Source organism: Spermophilus citellus (genome assembly GCF_964194105.1).
Source record: "Spermophilus citellus genome assembly, chromosome: 2".
Taxonomy (NCBI): domain Eukaryota; kingdom Metazoa; phylum Chordata; class Mammalia; order Rodentia; family Sciuridae; genus Spermophilus; species Spermophilus citellus.
This window is the reverse complement of record NC_138183.1, coordinates 55800910-55828376: the sequence shown is the minus strand read 5'-3', so window position 1 is coordinate 55828376 and position 27467 is coordinate 55800910. Positions and strand designations below refer to the sequence as shown.

Below are 27467 nucleotides of genomic sequence, written 5' to 3'. Positions count from 1 at the left end.
TGTTCAGATTTTGTTTGGTGAAAGAGGTGTGTTAAAGTCACCCAGAATTATTGTGTTGTGGTCAGTTTGACTCTTGAAACCTGAGAAGAGTTTGTTTGATGAACATAGATGCTCCATTGTTTGGGGCATATGAATTTATTATTGTTATGTCTTTTTGATGAGTTATTCCCTTTAGCATTATAAAGTATCCTTCATTATCCCTTTTGATTAACTTTGATTCAAAGTGTACTTTATGTGATATGAGGATGGAAACCCCTGCTTGCTTCTGCAGTCCATCATCTGAGTAGGATTATTTTTCCCAACCTTTCACCTTCAGTCTGTGGATGTCTTTTTGTATGAGATGATTCTCTTGAAGGCAGCATATTGTTGGGTCTTTTTTTTTTAAATTCAGTCTGCCAGTTTATGTTTTTTGATTGGTGAGTTTAGGGCATTAACATTCAGGGTTACTGTTGAGACATGATTTGTATTCCCAGCCATTTTTGTTTATATTTGTTATTAACTTGACTTAGTTTCTCCTTTGATTAGTTTTTCCTTTAGTGTAATACCTTCCTGTGCTGATTTTCATTGTTGTTTTTCAATCCTCTTAATGGAATATTTTGCTGAGGATGTTCTGCAGTGTGGGCTTTCTAGTTGTAAATTCATTTAACTTTTGTTTATCATGGAAGGTTTTTATTTCATCCTCAAATCTAAAGCTTGATTTTTGCTAGATATAATATTCTTGGTTGGCATCACAACTGTAGTATACTATTCAGATTTTCCAGTCCTCAAAATCCTAATTTATGCAAAGTACTTGTTTTCACATATGTTGGTGATATGAGGACCAGAGAATAGAGAGGGTGAGGGAAAAAAAATCTTGAAGGAAGACAGAGGGATTATTTTGATTGGAAATCAGTATCTTTCCTGCTTCCCTTCTCATCCAGTAGGTGGGGTCATCTGTTGTTACCTGATATCTCTGCCCTCCGGATGGTGAAGGTAACCAGGGTATAACTGTGCTGGGTTAGCAGCTGCTGGGTACCTGGCCAGCTGGAGTTCCAAACTGGGAGTTTCCCCCTAGTGAAGATGGTGATGGAGATGCCTGCTTTCAGAGGTGGGGTGTCAGGTCTGGTGAGGGGAGCTCAGCAATGGTGTTGTACAGTGAGTCAGAAATGAGCTCTATTGAGCAGTATGTGGCGGTCAGCTGACTTCAGAGCCTGTGTGAAGTTCTCAGGTGCAGGCAGGCTACTGCATGTAAGGGACTATCCCTGCTGCTGCAGAGTCCCAGACTGGGGGAGTCCCACATTGATAGATGGGGGTCCACACAGGAGTGGGGCTGGAATTCCTGTTTGTGGGAAGCTGCTGGGTATCCTGCATGTGAGCAGCCTCCGTGGCTGAAAGTTCTGCGCAGGTATTGATGGTTCCCCTAGTGTACCCAGTAGTCCTGCGTGAATGTGAATGAGTAGTTGGGAGATCTATTCTAATGCTGAGGGGAGCCCTGGATGGCTCGTTGGCTGTGATTCCTGTGCTGGAGCAGGGATATCACTTGCAGAGGATCAGTATTCTCACTTCTTGAGTCCCAGGTCTCAGAGTGACAAAGAATGCTGCCTCCCTCTGGCCTGCCATCTTGGATCCCTCTGGGGTCTGCTTCATAATGAGACTGTATTAAATGAAAAAAGTGACTAATAACTGTATTTAACATAAAGAAGAATTTGTTAAATGTAACAAGTGAAAAACTTAAAACTGTCTAGACAAGTAAATATGAGGAATTTTAGTGACCTTATTTTTTCTCTGTATCATTATACAAATAATTTTACAACTGTGTCACTAGAGGGTATTTTCTTTATTTAATATATAATTAATTGTATTCCATACTGTACAATGTGAACTGTTTTGTAAAAACATTTCTTACTTATTAATTCATAAATTATTTAGTACTCTTACTGTAATTCACTTGAGAGTCAGGAACTTAGAGTGTATTTCTGTTTCCCACTTCTTAAAAATTCAGAAGAATGTCTTGTAGAATTATATTATCATTTCATTTAATTTTTCAGAGTGGTCACTGTCTACACAAACACATTCTGTGATGTAGTAAAAAAAACATTACTCATTAAAATTTAATCATAGTTGATTTTGCTTTTAAGGCTCTGGTTTTTAAAAATATTTTTCTTAGTTGTCAGTTGACATTTATTTTTTATTTATATGTGGTGCTGAGAATTGAACCCAGTACCTCACACATGCAAGGCAAGTATGAGCTATATTCCCAGCCCACTTAAAGCTCTTGATTGTGAAAATATTTTTACTTTTTAAATTCTTTAATTTTGGAGGGGTGGTGGGTACTGGGGATTTAATCTAGGGACAATTTACTACTGAGCTTTTTTAAATTTTCTACATCCCCAGACCTTTTTTATTTTTCATTTTGAGACAGGGTCTCTCTAAATTGCTGTGGGCATTGCTAAGTTGCTGAGTCTGGCCTTGAACTTGTGATCATTCTGTCTTAGCCTCTGGAGCTACTGGGATTATAGGTGGCTACCACGCCTTGCCATATCCCTCAAAAATTTTCAAAAACAACATTTTATGTTTTTTGTCTTTAAAAAATGTTTGACATATTATTGAAGTTAATTTCTCTTGTTATTATTGAATGCATTCTTATGTTCTGTATTGTTGCAGCTGTTATGGAAGTAAAATGAAATATGATTATACCAATAGACATAAAAATATCCATATATGCTAAACTGGCACAAAAATTTAAGATGAAAAATAACACAAAGAATTACAAGGTAGCTGGATGAACAGGGAATGCATATATTAAGTATTGAAATGGTGTATTATACTGAAAGTTATAGACAAATATTCTATGTTCATTCAACAATGAACTATTTAATTCATACTGATGTTCAGTAATTCATTTAATCAGTATTCTGCATTATATGTTGATTGTTATACAAAGCTACTAAATTCTTTTAAGGAACCTATAACAAAAGAATTATTTTAATCGTACTCTGTATGCCTTTTGTCCATGGGATTCTTAGAGTGTATGTTTATAAGGAGTGGCATATAGAATTAAACTTACATTACCTTATATTTATATTCTTAGAAGTCAATGAATCAATAACTGATAGAAATAAATTTTACATGTAGTATATTATACTTTATCCAATTTATAATTTTGATTTCGGCGTATAACCCTATAGAAATGTGCTTTTCAAATTTTGTCTGCTACATAAATTTTAAAAATTATCTTTTATACTACGAGGAATGAGTGAAATGGACTAAAGCTCAAAGTTGAGAATATAGGGTCTCTATGAGGCAGTTCTTTTTGCCATAGAGAATCATTGATCAGTTACCATCTCCGTCAGTGTTGCCCTTTAGTATTGAAGCATACAGAATCCAACAATTAAAAAAGATGTTTTTATTGGGTAAAACTGGCTAAATTTTCTTTTTATGCTTATGGTGTAAAGACATGATTTAAATTAACCCCAACAGCAGAGACTCTTGAAATATAGAATGGTATACTACTGAATATAAATAATGTCTCCATGCTTGTCATTTTATACTGATAGTGTCAAAGACAAGTAATGACAGATTAAGACCTGCCTAGCAGAGGGAAAACTAAATTACACGACTTTTATGAAGGCATAAATAAACCTATTAACCATTATCTGGAATACCAATTAGAGGAAAGAGCATTGACAATTTTATTTATCAACATTAAACACAATTATTAATTACAGACCTGATGAATCTAGCAGTAAGCAGGCCATGTTGGATATGCTGGGACCTCAAGTCCATTATATGAGAGGGATGATTACCGAAATCCTGTGGGGAAATAAGTAATTGTAGTTCTAAAATTTTAATTGCCTTGGAATAAGGCAAATTATATTTTCTTGTCCAAGAATATAAATAGTGTGGCATTATGGTAACAAGCTATAGTAGCTGTAAATAGAAAATGATTTTATGTAAGGTTTTAAAAGAAAGAAAAGAGCAATGAATTTTTAGTGTCGGAGTGTTCCATGCAAATGACATACTATAAATACATGCAGATTTTCTTTAGATATATTCTTGAGTAGGTAAGCTATTTTCTGTGTACATCTTTTCATGGAGAAAATGAATGTGGGAGGTGACTTTGAATGAATTACTATTAAAATATTCTTTTTTCATATTGTGATTAATGGCCATGTTCCCATTATGGTACATATGTAATTTAATTGAATACTGTGCTTTTTTTTCCTTTCTTTTTTTCTTTGAAGATCCAAATTCCAGAATTTGTGGACATTTACTCATAGGTACAGCGAAAAATTCTTTTGCAAAACTCATGGATAAAATTAGTCTGGCAATGGAAAGTATACCTCTGCATAATGGCAGGAGTATATCATATGTAGAAAAAGATTCCCTGGTTCAGAGGTTGGCCCGTGGACTTCACAAAATAAACACATTGGCCTTGAAATATGGTTTGCGTGGCCATGTGCCCATTATGGTATGTCATTTAACACTGACTTTAGGACTGTAGATTTAATTTAAAATCAGACTCATTTATGGTTTAAATTATTTGTATATAATGTATTTAGATTGTCTTTAGGTTTCATGTAAACTTTTAATTCAATAAATAAATCAAATAAAAATAAATAAATGAGCAAAAGAAAGTGCAATAGAGTAGAGGAAAGGGAATGAAGGGAGGACGGGAGGGAAAATGTGGGGTATCACGTACTGAAACCGAATTTCATGAGAATGAATTTGTCAGAATGAACCTGACTACTATGTATAACTATAAAGCTCTAATTAAAAACATAAGTACTGGGCTGGGGATATGGCTCAAGTGGTAGCATGCTTGCCTAGCACGCGTGAGGCACTGGTTCGATTCTCAGCACCACATAAAAATAAAATGAAGATATTGTGTCCACCTAAAACTAAAAAATAAATATTAAAAAAAACAACAAAAAAACATAAGTACTTCTGAAAAGTCCTGGCATGAGTTCTAAATACACTGTTCTCTGTATGCACAGTGCCACAGATTTGTATCAGACCCAACAACTGTCAATTCAGTTTTCTAGCCATCTAGATAATTTCTTTAGGTATTCATTTCATATAAGCCAAATTATCGGACACATGTAAAGTGAGGCTTTCGCCTCTAAGTTTCAGCAATAGCTAAGTATTTTGTTTTGTATAATCTAAATTACATTTAATTTAGTAAAATGGTTCATGCTATTGATTTGTTAGTAAATTGGTAGTTACTGCTTGTAAAATTGCTCTTTTTTAATAACAGAAAAGCACAGCATCATTACAAAAGCAAATATTTGGATTTACACAAAGACTGCATGCAGCAGAAGTGGAACGCCGTTCTCTGCGCCTGGAGGTCACAGAATTCAAACGCAATGTGAATGAAATGAAAAAGGAGCTTGACAAAGCCCAGGGTCTCCAAATGCAGTTAAATGAATTTAAGCACTCTGTAAGTATATAGGACTTAGAAAACTGATTTTGGTTTTATCTCTATCTCTATGTCTTTTTCCCCCCTTTTATTGTTTGGTTTTTAAAAATAATTCAAAGTCTTGGGGCTGGGGATGTGGCTCAAGTGGTAACACACTTGCCTGGCATGCACAGGGCTCTGGGTTCGATCCTCAGCACCACATAAAATAAAATAAAGATGTTGTGTCCACCGAAAACTGAAAAATACATATTAAAAAAATAATTCAAAGTCTCATTAATAGATTTCTTTTCTCCACAGAACTTTCCTTTTAAAATGCCTCCAGTTAAGGAGCCTAATATTTGGGGAGGAGATTTCCTCTCTTTTCACCTTATATTGAGTATTTTGAATGAATTAGATTATTTAGTATGAAATCAAGTTACTTTTCCAAATAAATATTCAATTTGTTTAACTTGCCATAAGGATTTGTAGTATATATAATTGAGAAAAAAAGGCTGTGTGACAAATAACATTAGATCAAGATGAAAATATGTATGAAATGGATGAAACATAATAAAAATACAGATATCCACATATTCTATTTATAGTTGAGTTAGTTATTTGCCTGTTAGAGCTGCTATGATGCTGTTTTTAATGCATATAAACAGTTAAAAGATTACCCCAAAACTTCAAAATGGTTGCATAACTGACGACAACTAATACAAATACGAATGTGAAATTTGTTCTTAAACCTAGCAATGAGCTTCTTTTAGTACTTCTTTCTTTGGAGCACCCAAGTTTGTAAGCATAACTTCTGTTTAAACATACTTTTAAAATGTATCTTTCAGTTAATTTGGAATTCACAGTTTTAACATTTGTAGCAACAGAGGCAGTAGCAAGTAGTAGTTTGATTATTAATCCTATTTTTTTAGTATAAATTTCTAATATTAATTATTACTCCAAATAGTTATACCTTCAAGGGGTAGAGGGTTCCTATGAATTGGGAGGGATAAGTAATCATGAATTAAGTCATAGTTTTCTTTTAATCATCTGTCTTAAAGATACCACATTTTTCCACTTACTTTCTTAGTTTTTTGCTCATAAAAGAAAAAAAATGTATGAGCTGCTTCACCATTTTTCCCAATTCGAAAGTAAAACATGACAATTATAAATGACAATCAAGAAACATGTTTAAGTCAGGTGCAGTGGTGCAGGCCTGTAATCCCAGCGAGTTTGGGAGGCCAAGGTAGGAAGATCACAAGTTCAAAGCCAGCCTTGTGCTAAGCATCTCAGTGGTACCCTCTCTCTAAATAAAATAAAATAGGGCTGAGGATGTGGCTGAGTGCCCCTGAGTGCAATCCCAGGTACCAAAAACCAAAACAAAACAAAACAAAAAACAAAAACAAGAAACCCAACCAACCAACCAACCAAACAAACAAACAAACAAAAAAACACAAAAGAAACATGTTTAAGAAGAAAGTTTTAGTCACTCTAATCTTACCCTTTCAGCACCAATCACTATTGAAATGTGGATGCTTTGTGTTCACCATGCTTTTCTTTGTGTGTATGTATGCCTTTGTGGATAGAGTTAGTATAGAAATGTTGTATGTACAATTTGCATCCTGATTTATATTAATAAGCAAAAATTAATGATATGGTATTTTCCTGAGCCATTATTAATTTTATTTTAGATAAGTGAACGTTATTCTGTCTGAAAAATTTTCTGTATCAAAATTTTTCTATTCCCCTATTCATAGACATGCAATTTTTCTAATATTTTACCATTGTACTTAAATAGTAAAGAGCTCTTAATGCTTTTAAAAACCAGTTCTTTAATGAAACCCATTATTCTGTATAATTAAAGTACACTAATAAAAATTAAAGCCAGTTGTTTTGAAGTGTATATCTACTTTCTTTTGATTTACTTCCAATCATATATACAGATAAAATTTGAAATCTTGAGATAGACTGTCAAAATGGATAGAGACAGTCATTGATGCAATTTGAGATTTAGAACATAGTCAGCTAAATTTAGGTTTAGATGATAGAGGCTTTCTTGAAAATTGGAAGACTTTTTTAGGTATGTTGTATAATATGTATGAAGCATTGTAGATATTGAATATAATTTTATTTCTTGGTTCTTATTTATGTATTGAGAAAACAGTTTAGCAACTTCTCTTTGACAAGTTAACATTTTATTTTATTTTTGATACCAGGAACTGAACATAGGGATACTTAACCACTGACCCACATCCTCAGCTCATTTTTTTTTTTTTTTTTGAGACAGAGTTTCACTGAGTTGCTTAGGGCCACACCAAGGCTGGCTTTGAACTTGTGATACTATTGCCTCAGCTTCCCAAACTGCTGGGATTACAGGCATGTGCCACTGTGCCTGGCAACATTTTATTTTTGATTAGTAATCAGGGCTCAATTTCCAGAATCTGGAGAAAAAGATTAGAATTTGAAGAAAATTTGGTGGGAGGTGACAGAATCTTCTTGTAAGTTTTTTCTTCTAATTAACTGACTTTCAGCAAAGCCTAAGAATATGTTTCAGGAAATGTTTAATGTGAATTGCTTCCTCTGAAGTGTAGGAATAAAAGGTTTAATTAAAGTAATAATTGAAGGAATTAAGTCTATAATTTTTATATTTTTGGCATACTATTTTAAGTAATAAAGTAATGATTTGTAACATTTAAGATCATGTATCAGGCACTGACCTTAATTGTTTTACAGTTGTTGATTCACTTCATCCCCATAATAATCTCCTATAACTTAATAGTTAAATACTATTATTTATCCATATTTTACAGATGAAGAGTATGGGTCACAGAACAGCTAAGCCACTTGGCTAAAGTCACACAGGGAATGGAAATGTTAGGATTTGAACCTGGGTAGTCTGGCTCCTAAATTTATGCTTTTGACCACTTCACTATAATGGTTAACATTTATACTAACTGTATAAACAAATAATTATTTTATTAAAAACATTAGGCTGGGGATGTGGCTCAAGTGGTAACGTGCTTGCCTAGCATGTGTGAAGCACTGGGTTCGATTCTCAGCACCACATAGAAATAAAATAAAAGATATTGTGTCCATCTAAAACTAAAAAAAAAAACAAAAAAAAAAACCACCAAAAAACATATAGATGGAAAAAAATGGTATTTTTTTTCTAAAAAAATTGGGGAGTGTGGTTGCAACCACTTGTCTTTCACTGATTTCAGGCTAAGTATATTTAAAAAAAAAAGAAAGAAAGAAAGAAATAGCTTCTTTACAGTTGGTCTAAAAGGAAACATCCTGCCTGCCAAAAGCTATTCAGAGCTTTTGTTGTTTTGGAATACTATGTTCATCTACTGGCAGTTGTTCTTTAACAGCTAAATTTTCAAGTTTTTTGTTGTTGTTTTGTTTTGTTTATTAGTGCCTTAAAATTCCTTTTACACATCATATTTTTCTTATTCTACATTACAGTATTTGTTTAATCCTGTTTAATTCCAGAATCATAAACAGAATTGAGTTTGTGAGAATGATGGATGGGTAAGGCACAGGGTAAAATTAGCTGTTTTTTTTTTTTTAGATAAATAAAAAATTTTGGAGGAGTGGGAAGAAAAAACACATTCTGTTAACATAAAGGAAATCTTGCAAAATAGTGGGGATCATGATTTGTAGAGGTCAAGTGGATTGAGAAGGACAGAATGATTTGATGATAAGAAGGGATAATTTAAAACAACACAAGAAATAAAAGAAAGAAGAGATTAAAAAATACCTATTCTCAAGACTTGGAAAACAGAGGAATGTTAAAAAGTAGATAGAGTGGACCTTTTCCACCACATCTTCGCCAACACTTATTGTTGTTTGTATTCTTTTTTAAAAAAAATATATATATTTTAAAGTTGTAGTTGGACACATTACCTTTATTTTTATTTGTTTCTATTTTTATGTGATGCTGAGGATTGAACACAGTGCCTCACATGTGCCAGGAGAGCACTCTACTGCTGAGCCATGTTAACCTCAGCCCCTGTTGGTTGTATTCTTAATAGTTGCCATTCTGACTGGAGTGAGATGAAATCTTGGAGTAGTTTTGATTTGCATTTCTCTAATTGCTAGTGATGATGAACATTTTTTTTCATATATTTGTTGATTAATTGCATATCATCTTCTGAGAAGTGTCTGTTCAGGTCCTTGGCCCACTTATTGATTGACATTTTTTTGGTGCTTAGCTTTTTGAGTTCTTTATATACCCTAGAAATTAGTGCTCTGCCTGATGTGTGAGAGGTAAAGATTTGCTCCCAAGATATAGGCTCTCTGTTCACCTCACAGATTGTTTCTTTTGCTGAGAAGAAATTTTTTAGTTTGAGTCCATCCCATTTATTGATTCTTGATTTTAATTCTGTGCCAAAGGAGTCTTGTTAAGGAAATTTCGGCCTAATCCCACATGATACACTGCTGGTGGGACTACAAATTGGTGCAGCCAATATGGAAAACAGCCTGGAGTTTTCTTGGAAAATTGGGAATAGAACCACCATTTGACCCAGCTATCCCTTTCCTCGGTCTATACCCAAAGGACTTAAAAACAGCATACTACAGGGACACAGCCACATTAATGTTTATAACGGCATAATTCACAATAGCTAAACTGTGGAACTAACCTAGATGCCCTTCAGTAGATGAATGGATTAAAAAATGTGGCTTATATACACAATGGAATATTACTCAGCAATAAAAGAGAATAAAATCATGGCATTTGCAGGTAAATGGATGGTGTTGGAGAAGATAGTGCTAAGTGAAGTTAGCCAATCCCAAAAACCCAAATGCCAAATGTTTTCTCTGATACAAGGAGGCTGATTCATAGTGGTGTAGGAAGGGGGAGCATGGGAGGAATAGAGGAACTCTAGATAGGGCAAAGGGGTGGGAGGGAAAAGGAGGGGGCATGGCGTTAAAATGATGGTGGAATGTGATGGACATTATTATTCAAAGTACATGTATGAAGACACAAATTGTATACAACAAGAGATATGAAAAATAAGAATTGTGATACATTTTGCTGTCATATATAAATAAAAAATAATTTACAAAAGTAGTATAGAGCTAGAGTGCTGAGAGGAGGCTGTGAGGACTGATATAGTGAAGCAGAGTTTGGTTATATTAGGATAATATGGAGAAGTAAGCCAGAGGTTAAGAGGGAATGAAAAGATGAGTGTTTTGTAAGATCTAAAAACCAAAGAAGTATCAGTGATATACAGATAAACCTTTACTAGGTGACTCCAGGAAACAAGACAACTTTCCCTTATTCTTTGTCTGCATTCTCATTACTTTATATTAACTTATGCAAAGTATTAGGCATCTATTTTATACTTTAATTTCCCCTTCTAAAATTTCATCAGTGGTGATGAATGCATTTTATATATCATTGAAAAAGGAAGTAAAAGTCAATTGCTTTAAAAACAAAACTGGTTTGCTACATATTATAATATAGAAGGGCCCATTCTATATACTCTCAAATTCAGTTCTAGCATTTCTAGTTCTGTACATTTCTATTTTTTTCTGTCATCAGAAAAGTTAGATATAAAGTCTACCTTCAACTGTAATAATCCTACATTCTAGGTGCATAGATTTAATAAGATCTTATTCTGCTCTCCCTTTCTAGATTTTTTTTTAAAGTTCAAATTACTTTGCATTTATGGTTAGTTATGTTAATCTACTTCAAATCCTTTTTAACAATGATAAAGTTGTACATTTATATAAATGTGTAAGTTTACTTAGTGTGACTAAGTGGCCTGCATGTTATTCCTCTTGTTTTCCAACTACATTGCCTATTACCTTCCCTTTATGAAACATTCTCATTTGTACTTCAAGATCGAAGATGTCTCCTATTTGTTGTAGCTAGTTGCTTGTTTAAATGTTTTGTACAGAAGATAATCAAGTGTGTCTTGCCCTGGACCTCGTGTGCCTTCAGGGGTGACCCCTGTGTGGGACTGTCATTAGTTTATTTTACAGCACTGCCCTCCAAAGTAGTTATGATGTTGTAAAAAATCATGTTGTATGTTATGACATATAGTTTCATTGGCAGATGTTTGTATATGAATATTTTTTCGTTCAACAAATAATGACAAGCACTTGCTTAGCTCAGGCCCTCTTTTGTGTATTGGTTGAGAAAGCTCAGTGGAAGTACATCCTTGCATGTGTGGTTGGTGACAGGGTATGGCTAGGCAATTTTTAAAAAGTGTGGTTAACCTGGTAATGATAGTTGCTGTGAGGAAAATAAAACAAGATAGTATGATAGTGTGAATGCGAGTGGCAGTGGGGGATGTATGATCTGGTGAGAACTTGTCAAGAACATTTGGGGAAATCTGAAAGCTAACACTAAACACATATTTTCAGATTATCATTTGAAAGCCTAGGAATTGGTTAAAGTTTTTATTTTTTTTATTGGTTGTTCACAACATTACAAAGCTCTTGACATATCATATTTCATACATTAGATTGATGTGGGTTATGAACTCCCAATTTTTACCCCAAATGCAGATTGCAGAATCACATCGGTTACACATCCACAATTTTACATAATGCCCTAATAGTAATTGTTGTATTCTGCTACCTTTCCTATCCCCTACTATCCCCCCTCCCCTCCCCTCCCAACTTCTCTGTCTACCCCATCTACTGTAATTCATTTCTCTCTTTGTTTATTTTCCCATTCCCCTCACAACCTCTTATATGTAATTTTGTTTAGCAATGAGGGTCTCCCTTCATTTCCATGCAATTTCCCTTTTCTCTCCCTTTCCCTCCCATCTCAAGTCTCTGTTTAATGTTAATCTTTTCTTCTTACTCTTCCTCCCTGCTCTGTTCATAGTTGCTCTCATTATATCAAAGAAGACATTTGGTATTTGTTTTTTAGGGATTGGCTAGCTTCACTAAGCATAATCTGCTCTAGTGCCATCCATTTCCCTGCAAATTCTATGATTTTGTCATTTTTTATTGCTGCATAGTACTCCATTGTGTATAGACGCCACATTTTTTTAATCCATTCATCTATTGAAGGGCATCTGGGTTGGTTCCACAGTCTAGCTATTGTGAATTGTGCTGCTATGAACATCGATGTGGCAGTATCCCTGTAGCATGCTCTTTTAAGGTCTTCAGGGAATAGTCTGAGAAGGGCAATAGCAGGGTCAAATGGTGGTTCCATTCCCAGCTTTCCCAGGAATCTCCAAACTGCTTTCCAAATTGGCCGCACCAATTTGCAGTCCCACCAGCAATGTACAAGTGTACCCTTTTCTCCACATCCTCGCCAGCACTTGTTGTTGTTTGACTTCATAGTGGCTGCCAATCTTACTGGAGTGAGATGGTATCTTAGGGTGGTTTTGATTTGCATTTCTCTGACTGCCAGAGATGGAGAGCATTTTTTCATGTTCTTGTTGATTGATTGTATATCCTCCTCTGAGAAGTGTCTGTTCAGGTCCTTGGCCCATTTGTTGATTGGGTTATTTGTTATCTTATTGTCTAATTTTTTGAGTTCTTTGTATACTCTGGATATTAGGGCTCTATCTGAAGTGTGAGGCGTAAAAATTTGTTCCCAGGATGTAGGCTCCCTATTTACCTCTCTTATTGTTTCTTTTGCTGAGAAAAAACTTTTAAGTTTAATTAAGTCCCATTTGTTGATTCTAGTTGTTAACTCTTGTGCTATGGGTGTCCTATTAAGGAATTTGGAGCCCGACCCCACAATCTGTAGATCGGAGCCAACTTTATCTTCTATCAGACGTAGAGTTTCTGATTTGATATCAAGCTCCTTGATCCATTTTGAGTTAACTTTTGTGCATGGCGAGAGAAAGGGATTCAGTTTCATTTTGTTGCATATGGATTTCCAGTTTTCCCAACACCATTTGTTGAAGATGCTATCCTTCCTCCATTGCATGCTTATAGCCCCTTTATCAAATATAAGATAGTTGTAACTTTGTGGATTAGTCTCTGTATCCTCTATTTTATACCATTGGTCCACCCGCCTGTTTTGGTACCAGTACCATGCTGTTTTTGTCACTATTGCTCTGTAATATAGTTTGAAATCTGGTATCGCTATACCGCCTGATTCACACTTGCTGCTTAGAATTGCTTTTGCTATTCTGGGTCTTTTATTTTTCCATATGAATTTCATGATTGCTTTATCTATTTCTACAAGAAATGCCGTTGGGATTTTGATTGGCATTGCATTAAATCTATAGAGAACTTTTGGTAATATCGCCATTTTGATGATGTTAGTTCTGCCTATCCATGAACAGGGTATATTTTTCCATCTTCTAAGATCTTCTTCTACTTCTCTCTTTAGGGTTCTGTAGTTTTCATTGTATAAATCTTTCACCTCTTTTGTTAGGTTGATTCCCAAGTATTTTATTTTTTTTGAGGATATTGTGAATGGAGTGTTTTCCCTCATTTCCATTTCAGAAGTTTTGTCGCTGATATACAGAAATGCCTTTGATTTATGTGTGTTGATTTTATATCCTGCCACTTTGCTGAATTCATTTATTAGTTCTAGTAGTTTCTTTGTAGACCCTTTTGGGTCTTCCAGGTATAGAATCATGTCATCTGCAAATAGTGATAATTTAAGTTCTTTTTTTCCTATTTTTATGCCTTTAATTTCTTTCGTCTGTCTAATTGCTCTGGCCAGTGTTTCGAGAACTATATTGAATAGAAGTGGAGATAGAGGGCATCCCTGTCTTGTTCCGGATTTTAGAGGGAATGCCTTCAACTTTTGTCCATTCAGAATGATGCTAGCCTGAGGCTTAGCATAGATAGCTTTTACAATGTCAAGGTAAGTTCCTGTTATCCCTAGTTTTTCTAATGTTTTGAACATAAAGGCATGCTGTACTTTGTCGAATGCTTTCTCTGCGTCTATCGAGATGATCATATAGTTCTTATCTTTAAGTCTATTGATGTGGTGAATAACATTTATTGATTTCCGTATGTTGAACCATCCTTGCATCCCAGGGATGAATCCTACTTGATCATGGTGCACTATTTTTTTGATGTGTTTTTGTATTCGATTCGCCAGAATTTTATTGAGGATTTTTGCATCTAGGTTCATTAGAGATATTGGTCTGTAGTTTTCTTTCTTTGAGGTGTCTTTGTCTGGTTTCAGGATCAGGGTGATGTTGGCCTCATAGAATGAATTTGGAAGAGCTCCCTCTTTTTCTATTTCCTGAAATAACTTGAAAAGTATTTGTATTAATTCTTCTTTAAAGGTTTTGTAAAACTCCGCTGTATACCCATCCGGTCCTGGGCTTTTCTTGGTTAGTAGTCTTCTGATGGCTTCTTCAATTTCATCCATTGATATTGGTCTGTTCAGATTGTGTGTATCCTCCTGACTCAGTCTGGGCAAATCATATGACTTAAGAAATTTATCGATGTCTTCACTATCTTCTATTTTATTGGAATATAGGTTTTCAAAATAATTTCTAATTGTCTTCTGTATTTCTGTAGCATCTGTTGTGATATTGCCTTTTTCATCCCGTATGTTAGTAATTTGAGTTCTCTCTCCTTCTCTTCGTTAGCATGGCTAAAGTTCTGTCGATCTTATTTATTTTTTCGAAGAACCAACTTTTAGTTTTGTTAATTTTTCAATAGTTTCTTTTCTTTCAATTTCATTAATTTCCGCTCTGATTTTAATTATTTCTTGCCTTCTGCTACATTTGCTGTTGTTTTGCTCTTCCTTTTCTAGGGCTTTGAGTTGGAGTGTGAGCTCATTTATTTGTTGGTTTCTTCTTTTTTTGAGGAATGACCACCAGGCGATGAACTTTCCTCTTAAAACTGCTTTTATTGTGTCCCATAGATTCCGATATGTTGTGTCTGTATTTTCGTTTATCTCTAAGAATTTTTTGATTTCCTCCTTTATGTCTTCTGTAACCCATTGATCATTCAGTAGCATATTGTTCATTTTCCATGTGATGTAGGATTTTTCCTTCCTTCTTTTATCATTGATTTCCAGTTTCATTCCATTATGATCAGATAAAATGCATGGTATAATGTCCACCCCTTTATATTTACTGAGGGTTGCCCTATGGCATAATATATGGCCTATTTTTGAGAAGGATCCATGTGCTGCTGAGAAAAAAGTATATCCATTTGATGATGGTTGATATATTCTATATAAGTCAGTTAAGTCTAGGTTATTGATTGTGGTATTGAGTTCTATAGTTTCTTTATTTAACTTTTGTTTGGAGGATCTGTCCAATGGTGAGAGAGGTGTGTTGAAGTCTCCCATAATTATTGTGTTGTGGTCTATTTGATTCTTGAACTTGAGGAGAATTTGTTTTATGAATGTCGCAGCACCATTATTTGGTGCGTAAATATTGATAATTGTTATGTCTTGTTGGTGAATGGTTCCTTTTAACAGTATATAATGACCTTCTTTATCCCTTTTGATTAACTTAGTCTTGAAGTTGATTTTATTCGATATGAGGATGGCCACCCCTGCTTGCTTGCGAGGACCGTGTGCGTGGTATATTTTTTCCCATCCTTTCACCTTCAGCCTGTGTATGTCTTTTCCAATCAGATGTGTCTCCTGGAGGCAGCATATTGTTGGATTTGTTTTTTTAATCCATGATACCAGCCTATGTCGCTTTATTGGAGAGTTTAAGCCATTAACATTCACAGTTACTATTGATAAGTGGTTTGAACTTCCATCCATGTTTGATTGTTTATCCTTTTTTTAAAAAAAATTTTGTTTGTTTCTCCATGATTGTCTTTCCCCTCGCCCTCTGTCTTTACTGAGGCACTTCCCACTGATGGTTTTGGTTATTGTTTTTCATTTCTTCTTCTTGTAGTGTTTTGCTCAAAATGCTTTGCAATGCTGGTTTTCTGGCTGCAAATTCTTTTAACTTTTGTTTATCATGAAAGATTTTTATTTCGTTGTCATACCTGAAGCTTAATTTTGCTGGATACAGAATTCTTGGTTGGCATCCATTGTCTTTCAGTGTTTGAAATACATTGTTCCATGACCTTCTTGCTTTCAGTGTCTGTGATGAAAAATCCATGGTTAACCGTATTGGTTTACCCCTAAATGTAATCTGTCTCCTTTCTCTTGTAGCTTTTAATATTTTCTCTTTGTTCTGTATATTGGATATCTTCATAACAATGTGTCTTGGTGTTGGTCTACTGTGATTTTGTGTGCTCGGTGTCCTGTATGCATCTTCAATTTGTATATCTGTTTCCTTTTTTATTTCTAGAAAGTTTTCTGTAATTATTTCATTCAGCAGGTTTCTCATTCCCTTGGTTTGAATCTCTGTACCTTCTTCTATCCCGATGACTCGTAAGTTTGGTTTCTTCATGTTATCCCATAACTCTTGGATGTTTTTCTCGTGATTTTTTACCAGCCTTTCTGAGTTGGCTAGACTCTTTTCAAGATGGTATATTTTGTCTTCATTATCTGACGTTCTGGTTTCTACTTGCTCCACTCTGTTAGTGATACTCTCAATTGAGTTTTTAATTTGGTTTATCCTTTCCTTCATTTCTAGAATTATTGTTTGATTATTTTTTATAATCTCTATCTCCTGATAAAGATGCTTAACTTCTTCTTTTATCTGTTTATGAAATGCATTCTCAATGTGTTCTTTCGCTGCTTGAATTTGCTGTCTTGTATCCTCTTTAAGGTTCCATTCCATCTGTCTTAGGTGTTCCTTGAGTTCTTTATATGACCATTTTTCTGATGACTCTAGGTCCTCCTTGAATATTTAGGCTGCCCTGCATTGTTTGTACTCCTTTTCTTCCTTGTTTTTTGAAGCTGCTCATGTTGCTTCTTGTTCTGTTTGACTGCTGAGTTACTGTTTACTCCTATAGATTAATTTGATGCTTGGGAGGAAAGGTATTTGAAGGGAAGGGAAGAAGTCTCTAAAGAGAATGAGAGTAGGCAGGTAGAATTCAAGGAAAAAAGGGGGGATAAGAAAAATGAAAAGACTAAAGAAGAAAAAGGATAGGCACTAAAAAAGAAAAAAAATAAAAAAAAATAATAATAATTAAAAAAATTTAAATTAAAATTAGTAGAAAAAAAATTTAAAAAAAATATTTTGCAAAAAAAAATTAATAAAACAACAAGAGAGAACAAAATGAAAATGAAAGAAAAAACCCAAATCAAAAAAAAAAGAGAAAAGAAAAAGAAAAGAAAAAGAGAAAAAAAAATAATAAAAAAAACCTAATAAATGCCGTCTTAGAGTTTGATTAACTTCTCTTCCAGTAGATGGCGCTGTGCCCACCAGGTCAAGTTTCTCCTGTCAATACACGGGAACCAATCACTGTGCAGCAGCTCCTCCCAGACTGGGCGAGTCTCCAATCCTGAGTGTCTAGGGCCTCCTCTTGTGTCTAGTCACTTCCTACTTTTCCTCTAGCCAGGCCCCTGTCACCACAATATTGGCTACATTCCAAGTCTGCTGCTCCCGGGAGCCCTGTTTTCATGAACGACTGGGCACACTCTTCCAGTTTGCCATTCCCTCAGACCCTAAGTTTGTAGAGTTTGGGGCTGAGAATCCTCAGCGGATTTTACTTGCCCTCCGGTATCCACTTCCCCATAGCTGGTGCAAGAGACCTCAGCAGTCAGCCCTGGTGGGAGCGGTAGTTCCGCTCCGCAGGTCCCACACCACCTCTGATTCCCTCGGGCTGGCTGTAGCACTCACGGGAGAGCTGGGAGGGGCCCTTACGGGAGAGCTGGGAGGGGCCCTTAAGGTTTTCCCGATGTGTGGAGAGGCAAGGCTATGGGATCACACACGTTTCCACGAAGTTATCTCCTCCGCAGCAGTCTGATGACGTGGTTTCCCTTTGCCGGGCGACCAATTCAACGGGTGGGTCCTTCTCTCCCAAGCCCCGTTTCAAACCTGTGGCCACTACTTATGAAGGCTCGGTAGGCATTTACCTTCGTATGATGAGAAGGGCTGACCAGTTGTTTCAGCCGGATGAATTAATGCCGAGTCATAGCTGTTTGTCTGCGGGAAGCAGGTGACCGGGAGTTTGAATTCAGCGGGTCAGAGCTCAGTGCGTGTTCTCGGATCACTTGGATTTTAAATTGTCACTCATCTTATCAGCTGTTTCATATAATTCGGCAGCTCATTCGCGCGGTGAAGAGTCTGCTCTATGCTGCTCCGCGGGAGGCGGCGGCGGCTGCGGCGGCGGCTGCGGCGGCGGCAGCAGCGGCCTTCGGGACCCCCGGGGAGGGGGTGCGGGTTGGGGGAGGGGAGGCGGCGCCTCAGGGCCGCGCGGTCCGGGTGCCGGACACGCAGGAGAGCGGGCGGGGTGGGGGAAAGAAATTGAGATCTAAATTTAGAGACTGAGCTTGGGAGGAGAGACAGCTGGGGAGAAAGAAGCAAGGCGGAGAGAGAGGCTGAGAGGGGAAGGAGATGCTGGTTAAAGTTTTTAAGTCCCATAATCATAATCTTTATAAAAAGTGTTTATGTATTAAGATTTCAACTGGGCATTATGGGTTAATTCAAAATTTGGAATGTTTTTGAACCTTTTTTATTTTTTTTTTACTAAATGCTTACTTTGGAAGTATGACTCTGTGCTTTAAATCCAACCATATTTTTATCTTATGAAATTAATAAAACAAATTATATTTTTTTCTTGCATTGAATACTTAGAAATGTTTGCATTATATTATGTTAACAAATATAGTTCTGAAGATAAAATGATATAACAGTGCAGTTAGATTGTAACTGATTTTTTCCCCTCTTTTAAAAGAAATTGATCACCCATGAGAAATTTGAAAGTGCATGTGAAGAACTAAATAATGCATTGCTTCGGGAGCAGCAGGCACAAATGCTTTTGAATGAACAGGCACAACAACTACAGGAGCTGAATTACAGACTTGAATTGCACTCCAGTGAGGAAGCTGACAAAAACCAAACTCTGGGAGAAGCTGTTAAGGTAGGAGAGCATCTCTCCCAGAAGGCTTATTTCCTATTTGGATCTTAGGGGGGATTCATGTATACCTCCTGAATAGGGACTAGGTCCCAAGGTGTGAAATTTTATTGTATAAGAGCTTATAAGAATGGAATGAATGAACTCTCATTTCATCCTCAGTTATAAACATACATTCAGATGTATTGAAAATGTGAAAGTAGGCTTTATTGGCTGGTTGAAAACAAAGTGGAGATTTTTCCAACATTAATTTTTATTTACATTAATCTTCCTTGTTTCTTTTTGTTCTTTTCCTATTCTTGTTTTGTGCCTCCTGGACTTTGGAAACTTCACATATCTTTTGGATTCTGGAGGGTTTGGATCTAGGTCTCTCTAATTCTTATATAGTAAATGCACATTTGGATAGGAGGGAGATTTGGTTAGAAAGATTTGTTCTCGTTGTCATATATTCTTGGCAATTGTATTTAGAAGGAAAAGGGAAGTTATAATCTATGACTTGTTGTTTAGAGAATTTCATTACTAGATTTATGACTGCAGTATTTTGTTTTTTTTTTTTTTGGAAATGTTGGTTATAAAGTATAGGAGAATTCTTGTTTTTAATTTTACTACTTGAGGATTTTTTGCTAGTGAGGTTATATATACTAGGATGGAACTAAATCCAGTAAAATAAAAATAATATTGCGTCTATTTCAGGTATTATACTAGTAATGCAATTAGTCAACTTAGGATTGATATATAACTCAGAGTTGGTATATAAGTAATATTAATTCAGAATTGGTAAATAACTAATTAAACAAACGATGTATGTTTATTCTAATACTTAAAAACCATCACTACTAATAATAAAATAGCGAAAATTTATTGAGAAATTCCTGTTTGGCAGGAATGCTATATTAAATCTTTATTATATCATGTGAACACCACAAAAACTGTGGAGTTATTTACATTTTGTTGATAAGAAAACTGAGATACAGAGAGGTTATATAACTAGGACTACCATTAGTAAGTGAAAGATCCAGGAAGTTCCTGATTATCACATTATATAGATGCATAGCACACATGTGCCAGAATCTGTGTCATTGTCCCTGCATGAATTATCTTATTTTATTTTTTTAATAAATAAAGGAAGGCAGAATTGTTGAAGAGGGCATAATTTTTTAAAAAATATTTTTAGTTGTAGATGAACACAATACCTTTATTTTGTTTATTTAGTTTTTTAATGTAATGCTGGGGATTGAACCCAGTGCCTCAAGCGTGTTAGGCAAGTGCTCTACCACTGAGCCCCAGCCTGAGCCCTATCTTATATTTCATTCTAAAACTAACCTTGGGAAATAGGACTATTATAATTATTGTTTTTGAAGGCAGTTGACTTACTCAAGGTCTCCTGCCTGTAATATTGAAACTGGGATTTAATTTTTGGAAAAATTGGAAAATATTAAAATCTAAAAGAAGTAAATATAAATGAATTTAAGAGGGAAATATAGATGCCCTTAAGGAAGGAAAAAAACCCTCACAGAATACTACTAATATTTTAGAATTTATTTTTTAAAATAAAAATATTACAATGAACCATTTGAAATTGCTGATTTTAAAGTGAAAAACAGACACATGACAGCAATTTTAAATGGTTAGAAGTAATATATATAATTTAGTTACATAAATGAGAATGTACTTATATATTGCTTTGTTACTAATTTGTATCACATAGTAGTAGACTGAGTGGTCTGGTTAACCAATCGATAATTAAAGGATATCAATTTTTATTTTCTGCTTTTTTTAAAAATACAAGTAATCACTATTATAGAAAAATAAGAAAATATAGATAAAAAAAATTAAAATTAAAACAAACTCAAGTCATACCAATAGATATACCTACTGCTAAAATTTTGATATATGTTACAGTTTGTATTTTGAAAATACAGAAATATAACCAAATATAGGTTAATAAAAATATAGTCAGACTCATATTATAGTTTTACTTACTTTTTTATAAAAACCATGTCAAGAATGTCAATAATTTCTTTCCTTGGTGGTAAATGTCATGCTAATGAAGTATCATCATCTCTAATGGCTGATTGAATTCTTTTGAATGCATGTAATTCTCCCTTTTTTCTTTTTCTTTTTAATTAACAAAATTATATTTCAGTATTTTGGTACTTGTACATGTTGTGGGATGACCACGCTAATTGACAAATCTGTCATCTCACAGACATCATTTCTTTTTGGTGAGAACATCTAAGATCCACTCTTAAAATTTTTGAAATATACAATACATTATTTACAATAGTTTCCTTGTAATAGATTACCAGAATTTATTCCACCTGTCTAATTGCAACTTTGTACCATTTGACTAATTCCTGCCCTCCATTTCAGCCTCTGGTAACCATTGGAAAGTACATAATTTATTAGCCTTATTTATTATTATGGATTTAGATTCATTCCACAAATTTCCCCTCCTCTTCCTCCTTTTTGGTGTTATAAGAAGTTAAGATTAACCCTATAATCTTTATACACATATCTGTGATTATTTCCTCAGGGTAAATTCCTAGGAATTACTAGGTCAGGAGACACAAACATTTATAATGGGTGAATATTATCAAGCAGCTTATAGTAAGTTTTTGTCAATTATATGATCTTCTAAGGTGTATGAGATGTGTACTTTTTGCCTAACCTGGCTATTAATACTTAATTTTTTTTGCCAAATTTGATAGATATGTCATTGTTACTCTTATTTGTATTTCTTTTAAGTATTAGTCAAATTGAACATTTTTTATGTGTATTGCTAATTAAACAACATTTTAATGTTTCATGTCCTATTAATAGATATTGTGATTCACTATGCTTTGAAAAAGCATCTAACTATCATAGTGGAGCCTTTTCTTCCTATGGTAGTTTGTAGTTTATATTTAGGTATCATATTTTCCAGCAGATAAAGATCTGTTCATATTAATTTCTTTAAAGTACCAGTAGCTTAAATATTGTTGTCAGGAGTGGAGAATTGTTTAATTACTATCTCTTAATTAGAATTAGCAGGTGATAATGTGAAAATGCTCTCTTGAGGGAGGCAGCATGGTTCAGTGGAAAAAAGCACTGGCCTTGGAACAAGTATTCTTGAATTAAAATCCCAGGTCTTTCACTCGAGCAAATTACTTAACCTTTCTGAACCTTAGTTTCCTCTTCTACAAAAATAGGGATAATGATACTTAAGTTACAGTATTTTTATGAAAATGAATTAAGATACTATTTGAAAAGCAATTATATGTTTAATAAATATTTACATGTGTGTGTATGGGTGTGTGTCTGTTTTTGTGTGTGTTTTGGTACTAGGGATTGACTCAGGGGCACTTAACAACTGAACCCATCCCTGGCTCTTTTTGTATTCTATTTAGAGTCAGGGTCTCACTGAGTTGCTTAGTGCCTCACTAAGTTGCTGAGGCTAACTTTGAACTCATGATCCTCCTGCTTCAGCCTCCCGAGTCACTGGGATTATACGTTTTTTGTGTTTTTGATAATACTTTAAAAAGTAGTTCTGTCTTTTAACCATGTTCTGTATATAACATCTTTTGAAAAATAGAATGTATTGTTTCTTTTTATGAAATGAAATAAGATCATGAATGGAAAAATCAGAAGAGAAAAGAAGTTACCTATAATTTGTTATCTGGAAACAATCATTGTTAACGTTTTGGAATTTTGTTTTTAATCATTTTTTAATATGTGATAATTTTTATAAAACAAACTTTAAACCAGATGCTCAAAATGGTCTTCTTTCCATTATAATACAGCTAGGTCTTGGATAAGACCCTTCTTGTAGTAACAGTAGTGCATTAAGAAGTAAAGGAAATCTTCTAGGACAGAAATATAATAAACAATCCCACCGACAAACCCCAGTATGTAGAAATCAAAGTTAGCAAACAAATGCTAGGTTTGCCCTGGAGGCAAATACCAATAGCTATGCTGCAAGTAGAAGACTAAGCTTTAGGCTTCACCAGTATATAGGAGCTTGAACCTGAGACTCGGACATTAAGGAATTGCCTATTAACCTGAAAGGGATAATCCTAGGTCACTAGTGTCCTGTTGCTCTAGGCAGAAGCTAATGCAAAATTCTCTTTGGAAGAAAGCTTGCCTAATTTAGTTCCTTCAGGTAACCCTGCAGAGTAAGATCAACCAAGTAACTAACACATGAACAGATGTATTAATCTTCTATATAGCCGCAATGCTGAACTCTTTTTGTCATTCTGCGTACTTTATCTGTACTTTCTAAGGCTTTCTGCAGAGACACACATTTATTTTATACTGACAGTTTTGTTTTTTCCTTTTCAAACCTTATGCCTTTAGTCACCCTCCCCCTAGCTCCCACATACCTTACTACACTTGCTATAGTACAGTGTGGAATATAAGTAGAAACTTTGGGCATCCTTATCTCATTCTCAATCTTAAACAGAATCTATGATTTCTCCATTAAGAAAGAAGTTTGTTATGTTTTTTAGTTGGTGATCCTTATTGAGTGAAAAGAGTTATCTTCCTAAATTATGCATGTTTAAAAATCATGAATGGACGTTGGATATTTTAATAAAATATAATTTTATGAATCTTTTGAGATAAGCATATGATTTTCCTCCTCTCATTCTGTTAGCATGTTGAATGATATCAGCTATTGGCAGACTATGGCCCGTGTTTGTATAGCCTGTGAACTAAGAGTGGTTATGTATTTATGTATTTATTTATTTACGGTACTGAGGATTGAACCCAATAGTGTTTAACAACTGAGCTACATCCCCAGTCTTTTTTATTTATTTTTGAAATTTTGAGACAGGATTTCACCAAGTTGCTTAGGGCCTCACCAACTTGTTGAGTCTGGCCTTGCAATCCTCCTGTCTCAGCTGCCACAGTTGCTGAGATTACATGTGTGCACCACCACACCCTGGCTTGGTTTTCACATTTTTAAAGGATTGTAAACAATAATAAAACCCTAAGTATATGTATGAAGACATGAATGATGTGAATATACTTTGTATATAACCAGAGATATGAAAACTTGTGCTCTGTATGTGGAATATGAATTGTAATACATTCTGCTGTCATATATAACAAATTAGTATAAAAAACAAATTTAAAATAAGAGAAATACTAGAGATATTGAAATCAGGTACTTTAAAATAAATTTTTATTTATTTATTTATTTCAAGAGATAATTTTTCTGGTATTAATTTCTGTCGTCCATAGAGATATATGAGGAAAATAAAGCATCTAAATAGCTCCTGAATCTCCCCAAATAATTTTGGTATTTGTAACTGTTATCAGCCTTGGATTGGACTTATCTTCTGAAATATACATTCCATTGTTTCAAAGTGAGTTGATTCCTCTCGGTTAGTCTACAAATAATAATTTGATAATATACACCTTTGACTTAGTGTATATTATAATAATCTGCATAATCTGTTAAAAATGAACCATAGGCTCATAGAGAATATGCTGGTGGGGTTAGGGTACAGGGTAGTTTAGACTCCTATACATAATAATTTAGAAAATGACATTAATTTGTGAATTATAACAAACAATGGAAATAGTACAGACAGTGAGTGATATGATGACATTTGTGAAATGACATTTATCATATGAAATGAGATCTTTTTCATTTTTCTCTCTAGCAAATTCGAAATTAAGAATGAACATATAATTTAGGATTGTAGAACTATATAGTTTTCCTTATTTTTCCTGGGAAAAATTACGTATCTATGTAATCCTTGTAACTTTCAATTTCATCTACAATGCACTAGATGTGTTTATTTTTTATAGAAGATTTAAAATATTTTTGTGTTTATAGAATCATCAGGTATAGAATTTTTTAGTAAAGTTGTAAATTATATTCTGATTTATCTTTCTTAAAAATAAATTCTGATCATCTAATTAATATTTGTATTTGAGTCCCCTACTGTGTAGAAAGTACAGTACTTGACTTTGTAAAGAATATGTATTGAAGTTAATTATAAGAAAACCTATAACCTATGATTGGTGAGATTTTTGATATAATAATGGACGAGAGCTTCTGAAATTGTTACTAAATCTAAGATTCTTTGAATTATCACAGTTTTGTAATTTTGTCCATGAAAAATCCTAGTCTTTTCTTGAGAGAGATTGACTTGGGAGGAAATAATAAAGATTTATTCACATAGTCTACCAAATAGTTCCTTTGTCTAACCCTGATCCAGCATGTGTCCCTTTTCATCGTAGTTTTCTGTCCTCTGTGTATTTCTGCTGTGTTGTCTTTCATCCCATCAAGCTGTTCGCAGCCTGTCAGGGTTTTACTTATGTCTCTTCCTAGCTCCCAGTATCATTCCTGACTTTCCTGCAGTTGCTTTGGCTTTTTCTTTACCCATGCTTCAATTTTAATACAAAATGAATTCTGTGCTTATAGTTTTCCATTTTAAAACTTAATATACTTAGGCTGCTGCTGGAGAAGAAGTAAAGAGAAAAGAATATATTTTTCAAATCTTAAGTGGAGTAATTTACAAAGATTTTTTGAAGTCTTTGTAGTAATTGTAGCAAAGAGTTGCATTTTATGAATATTTAGCTTTTTATTTTGATAATGTCTTAACTTTTTTGTATTACTGATAAAATTATTTGCCATACTCTGAGGATTTATAATATGAACGATGCATGAAATAATGTATTTACCTAATTTTGAATAGTTATATTTTTTCTAGTAAACTTTAAACAAAAGAACCTCAAAATTTATTTTCTTTAAAAAATTTAAAGATCTTTAAGTTGCCAGACTCTGATTATAATAATAATTAGCTTCTCCCACATAATCCATTTTCACAAAGTAGGATTATTAACATCAGTACTTAATTTAAAAGTCTTATCATTTTTTACCTTAATCCCATATATTTTTATCTTCCTAATGACTTACACCATTGAGACCTATAGGGTAGTCAATTATATTTCAAGGTCGGGGAAAAAGAATTAAGAAGACAACAGCTCTCATATCCCTTTTTATAAATAATAATTTAGTGGTGAAGTTTCATGCAAGAAGCTAGAAGAGTCATAAAAAGTTGTCATTCTTATTTTTAGCCTGAACAACAGAAAAATGTAATGATAGGAAACTTTTCTGTTTAAACTTATGACATGATAATTTCCTGTTTTCAGAGTGCATGTTCTCATGTAATTTTTAAAATTTTTTCCTACGTTCAGCTTTGTTCTCAATGAGTACTAATTTGAAATTAGACTTATTATGCTTTTTAAGTAAGTACTAACCTTTGATTTTTGATCACATTTTTAAAATGACTTAAAATATTTTTAATTATACAGTTTAGCTTTTTGTAAAATTTTTACATTATCTCAATTTATATTTTTTGACTAAACATGCTCATTATAAGAAAAAAATAGAAAAAAATAACTTGTATACAATCCCATTATTCACATATAACCATAATTAATATTTTTGAAAATAAACCTAAAGTTATATAACTTTGTATTTTATGTTTTTAGCAGAAGAGCAACATTATTTAAAATTTATAATCTCAAGGAATCATTCTGGTATCTATTAGAATGCAGACTGTAGATATGCAAAAGTGGAAACAAACTAGTTAGGAAACTAACAGTATAAACCAGATAAGATAGGATGTTGGCTTTAACCAACTTGAATCTAATGTATGAAATATGATATTTCAAGAGCTTTGTAATGTTTTGAACAACCAATAAAAAAAAAAAAGAACAGTGTGGTAAGAATTTTCTATTGGGACTACATGTAAATATGACAGAGAGGAATCAAGAATGATCCTTAGCAGCTGGGTGAATGGGATTACTATTTAGTAACAGTTATTAAGATTGTTTAAAATTTATTTTAATGAGCCATGTAATACTCCATTTCATGAATGTGCTAAAATGTACTTAACTATTTTTCTATTATTGGATCTTCAGATTTATTATTATTTTTTCATTGTTAAAACTTAAGATGAGGGGCTGAGGCTGTAGCTCAGTGGCAGAACGCTTGCCTAGCATATGTAAGGCACTGGGTTCGATCCTTAGCACCACATAAAGACAAACAATTAAAATAAAGGCATTCTGTTTATATTCAACTACAAAAAAATAAATTAAAAAACCTTAAGATGAGCATCATGTAACTTTGTATAATTTATTATATACTCAGAGCTGAAGAAGCATAGAGAAAAAATACAGATATTTTGAAGTTTTGTGTTGTCGTTTTTTA

At 34.0% G+C, this 27467-nt stretch overlaps 1 protein-coding gene across 1 annotated transcript in view; it reads left to right on the top strand.

Annotated features, from left to right (window-relative positions):
- Positions 1 to 27467, top strand: part of CCDC171 (coiled-coil domain containing 171) — a 387757-nt gene that overhangs the window by 204574 nt on the left and 155716 nt on the right. Inside the window, exons 17-19 of the mRNA XM_081262194.1 lie at positions 4224 to 4450; positions 5237 to 5419; positions 19079 to 19264. Coding sequence (XP_081118320.1) covers positions 4224 to 4450; positions 5237 to 5419; positions 19079 to 19264 — 596 coding nt within the window. The remainder of the gene's footprint in view (positions 1 to 4223; positions 4451 to 5236; positions 5420 to 19078; positions 19265 to 27467) is intronic.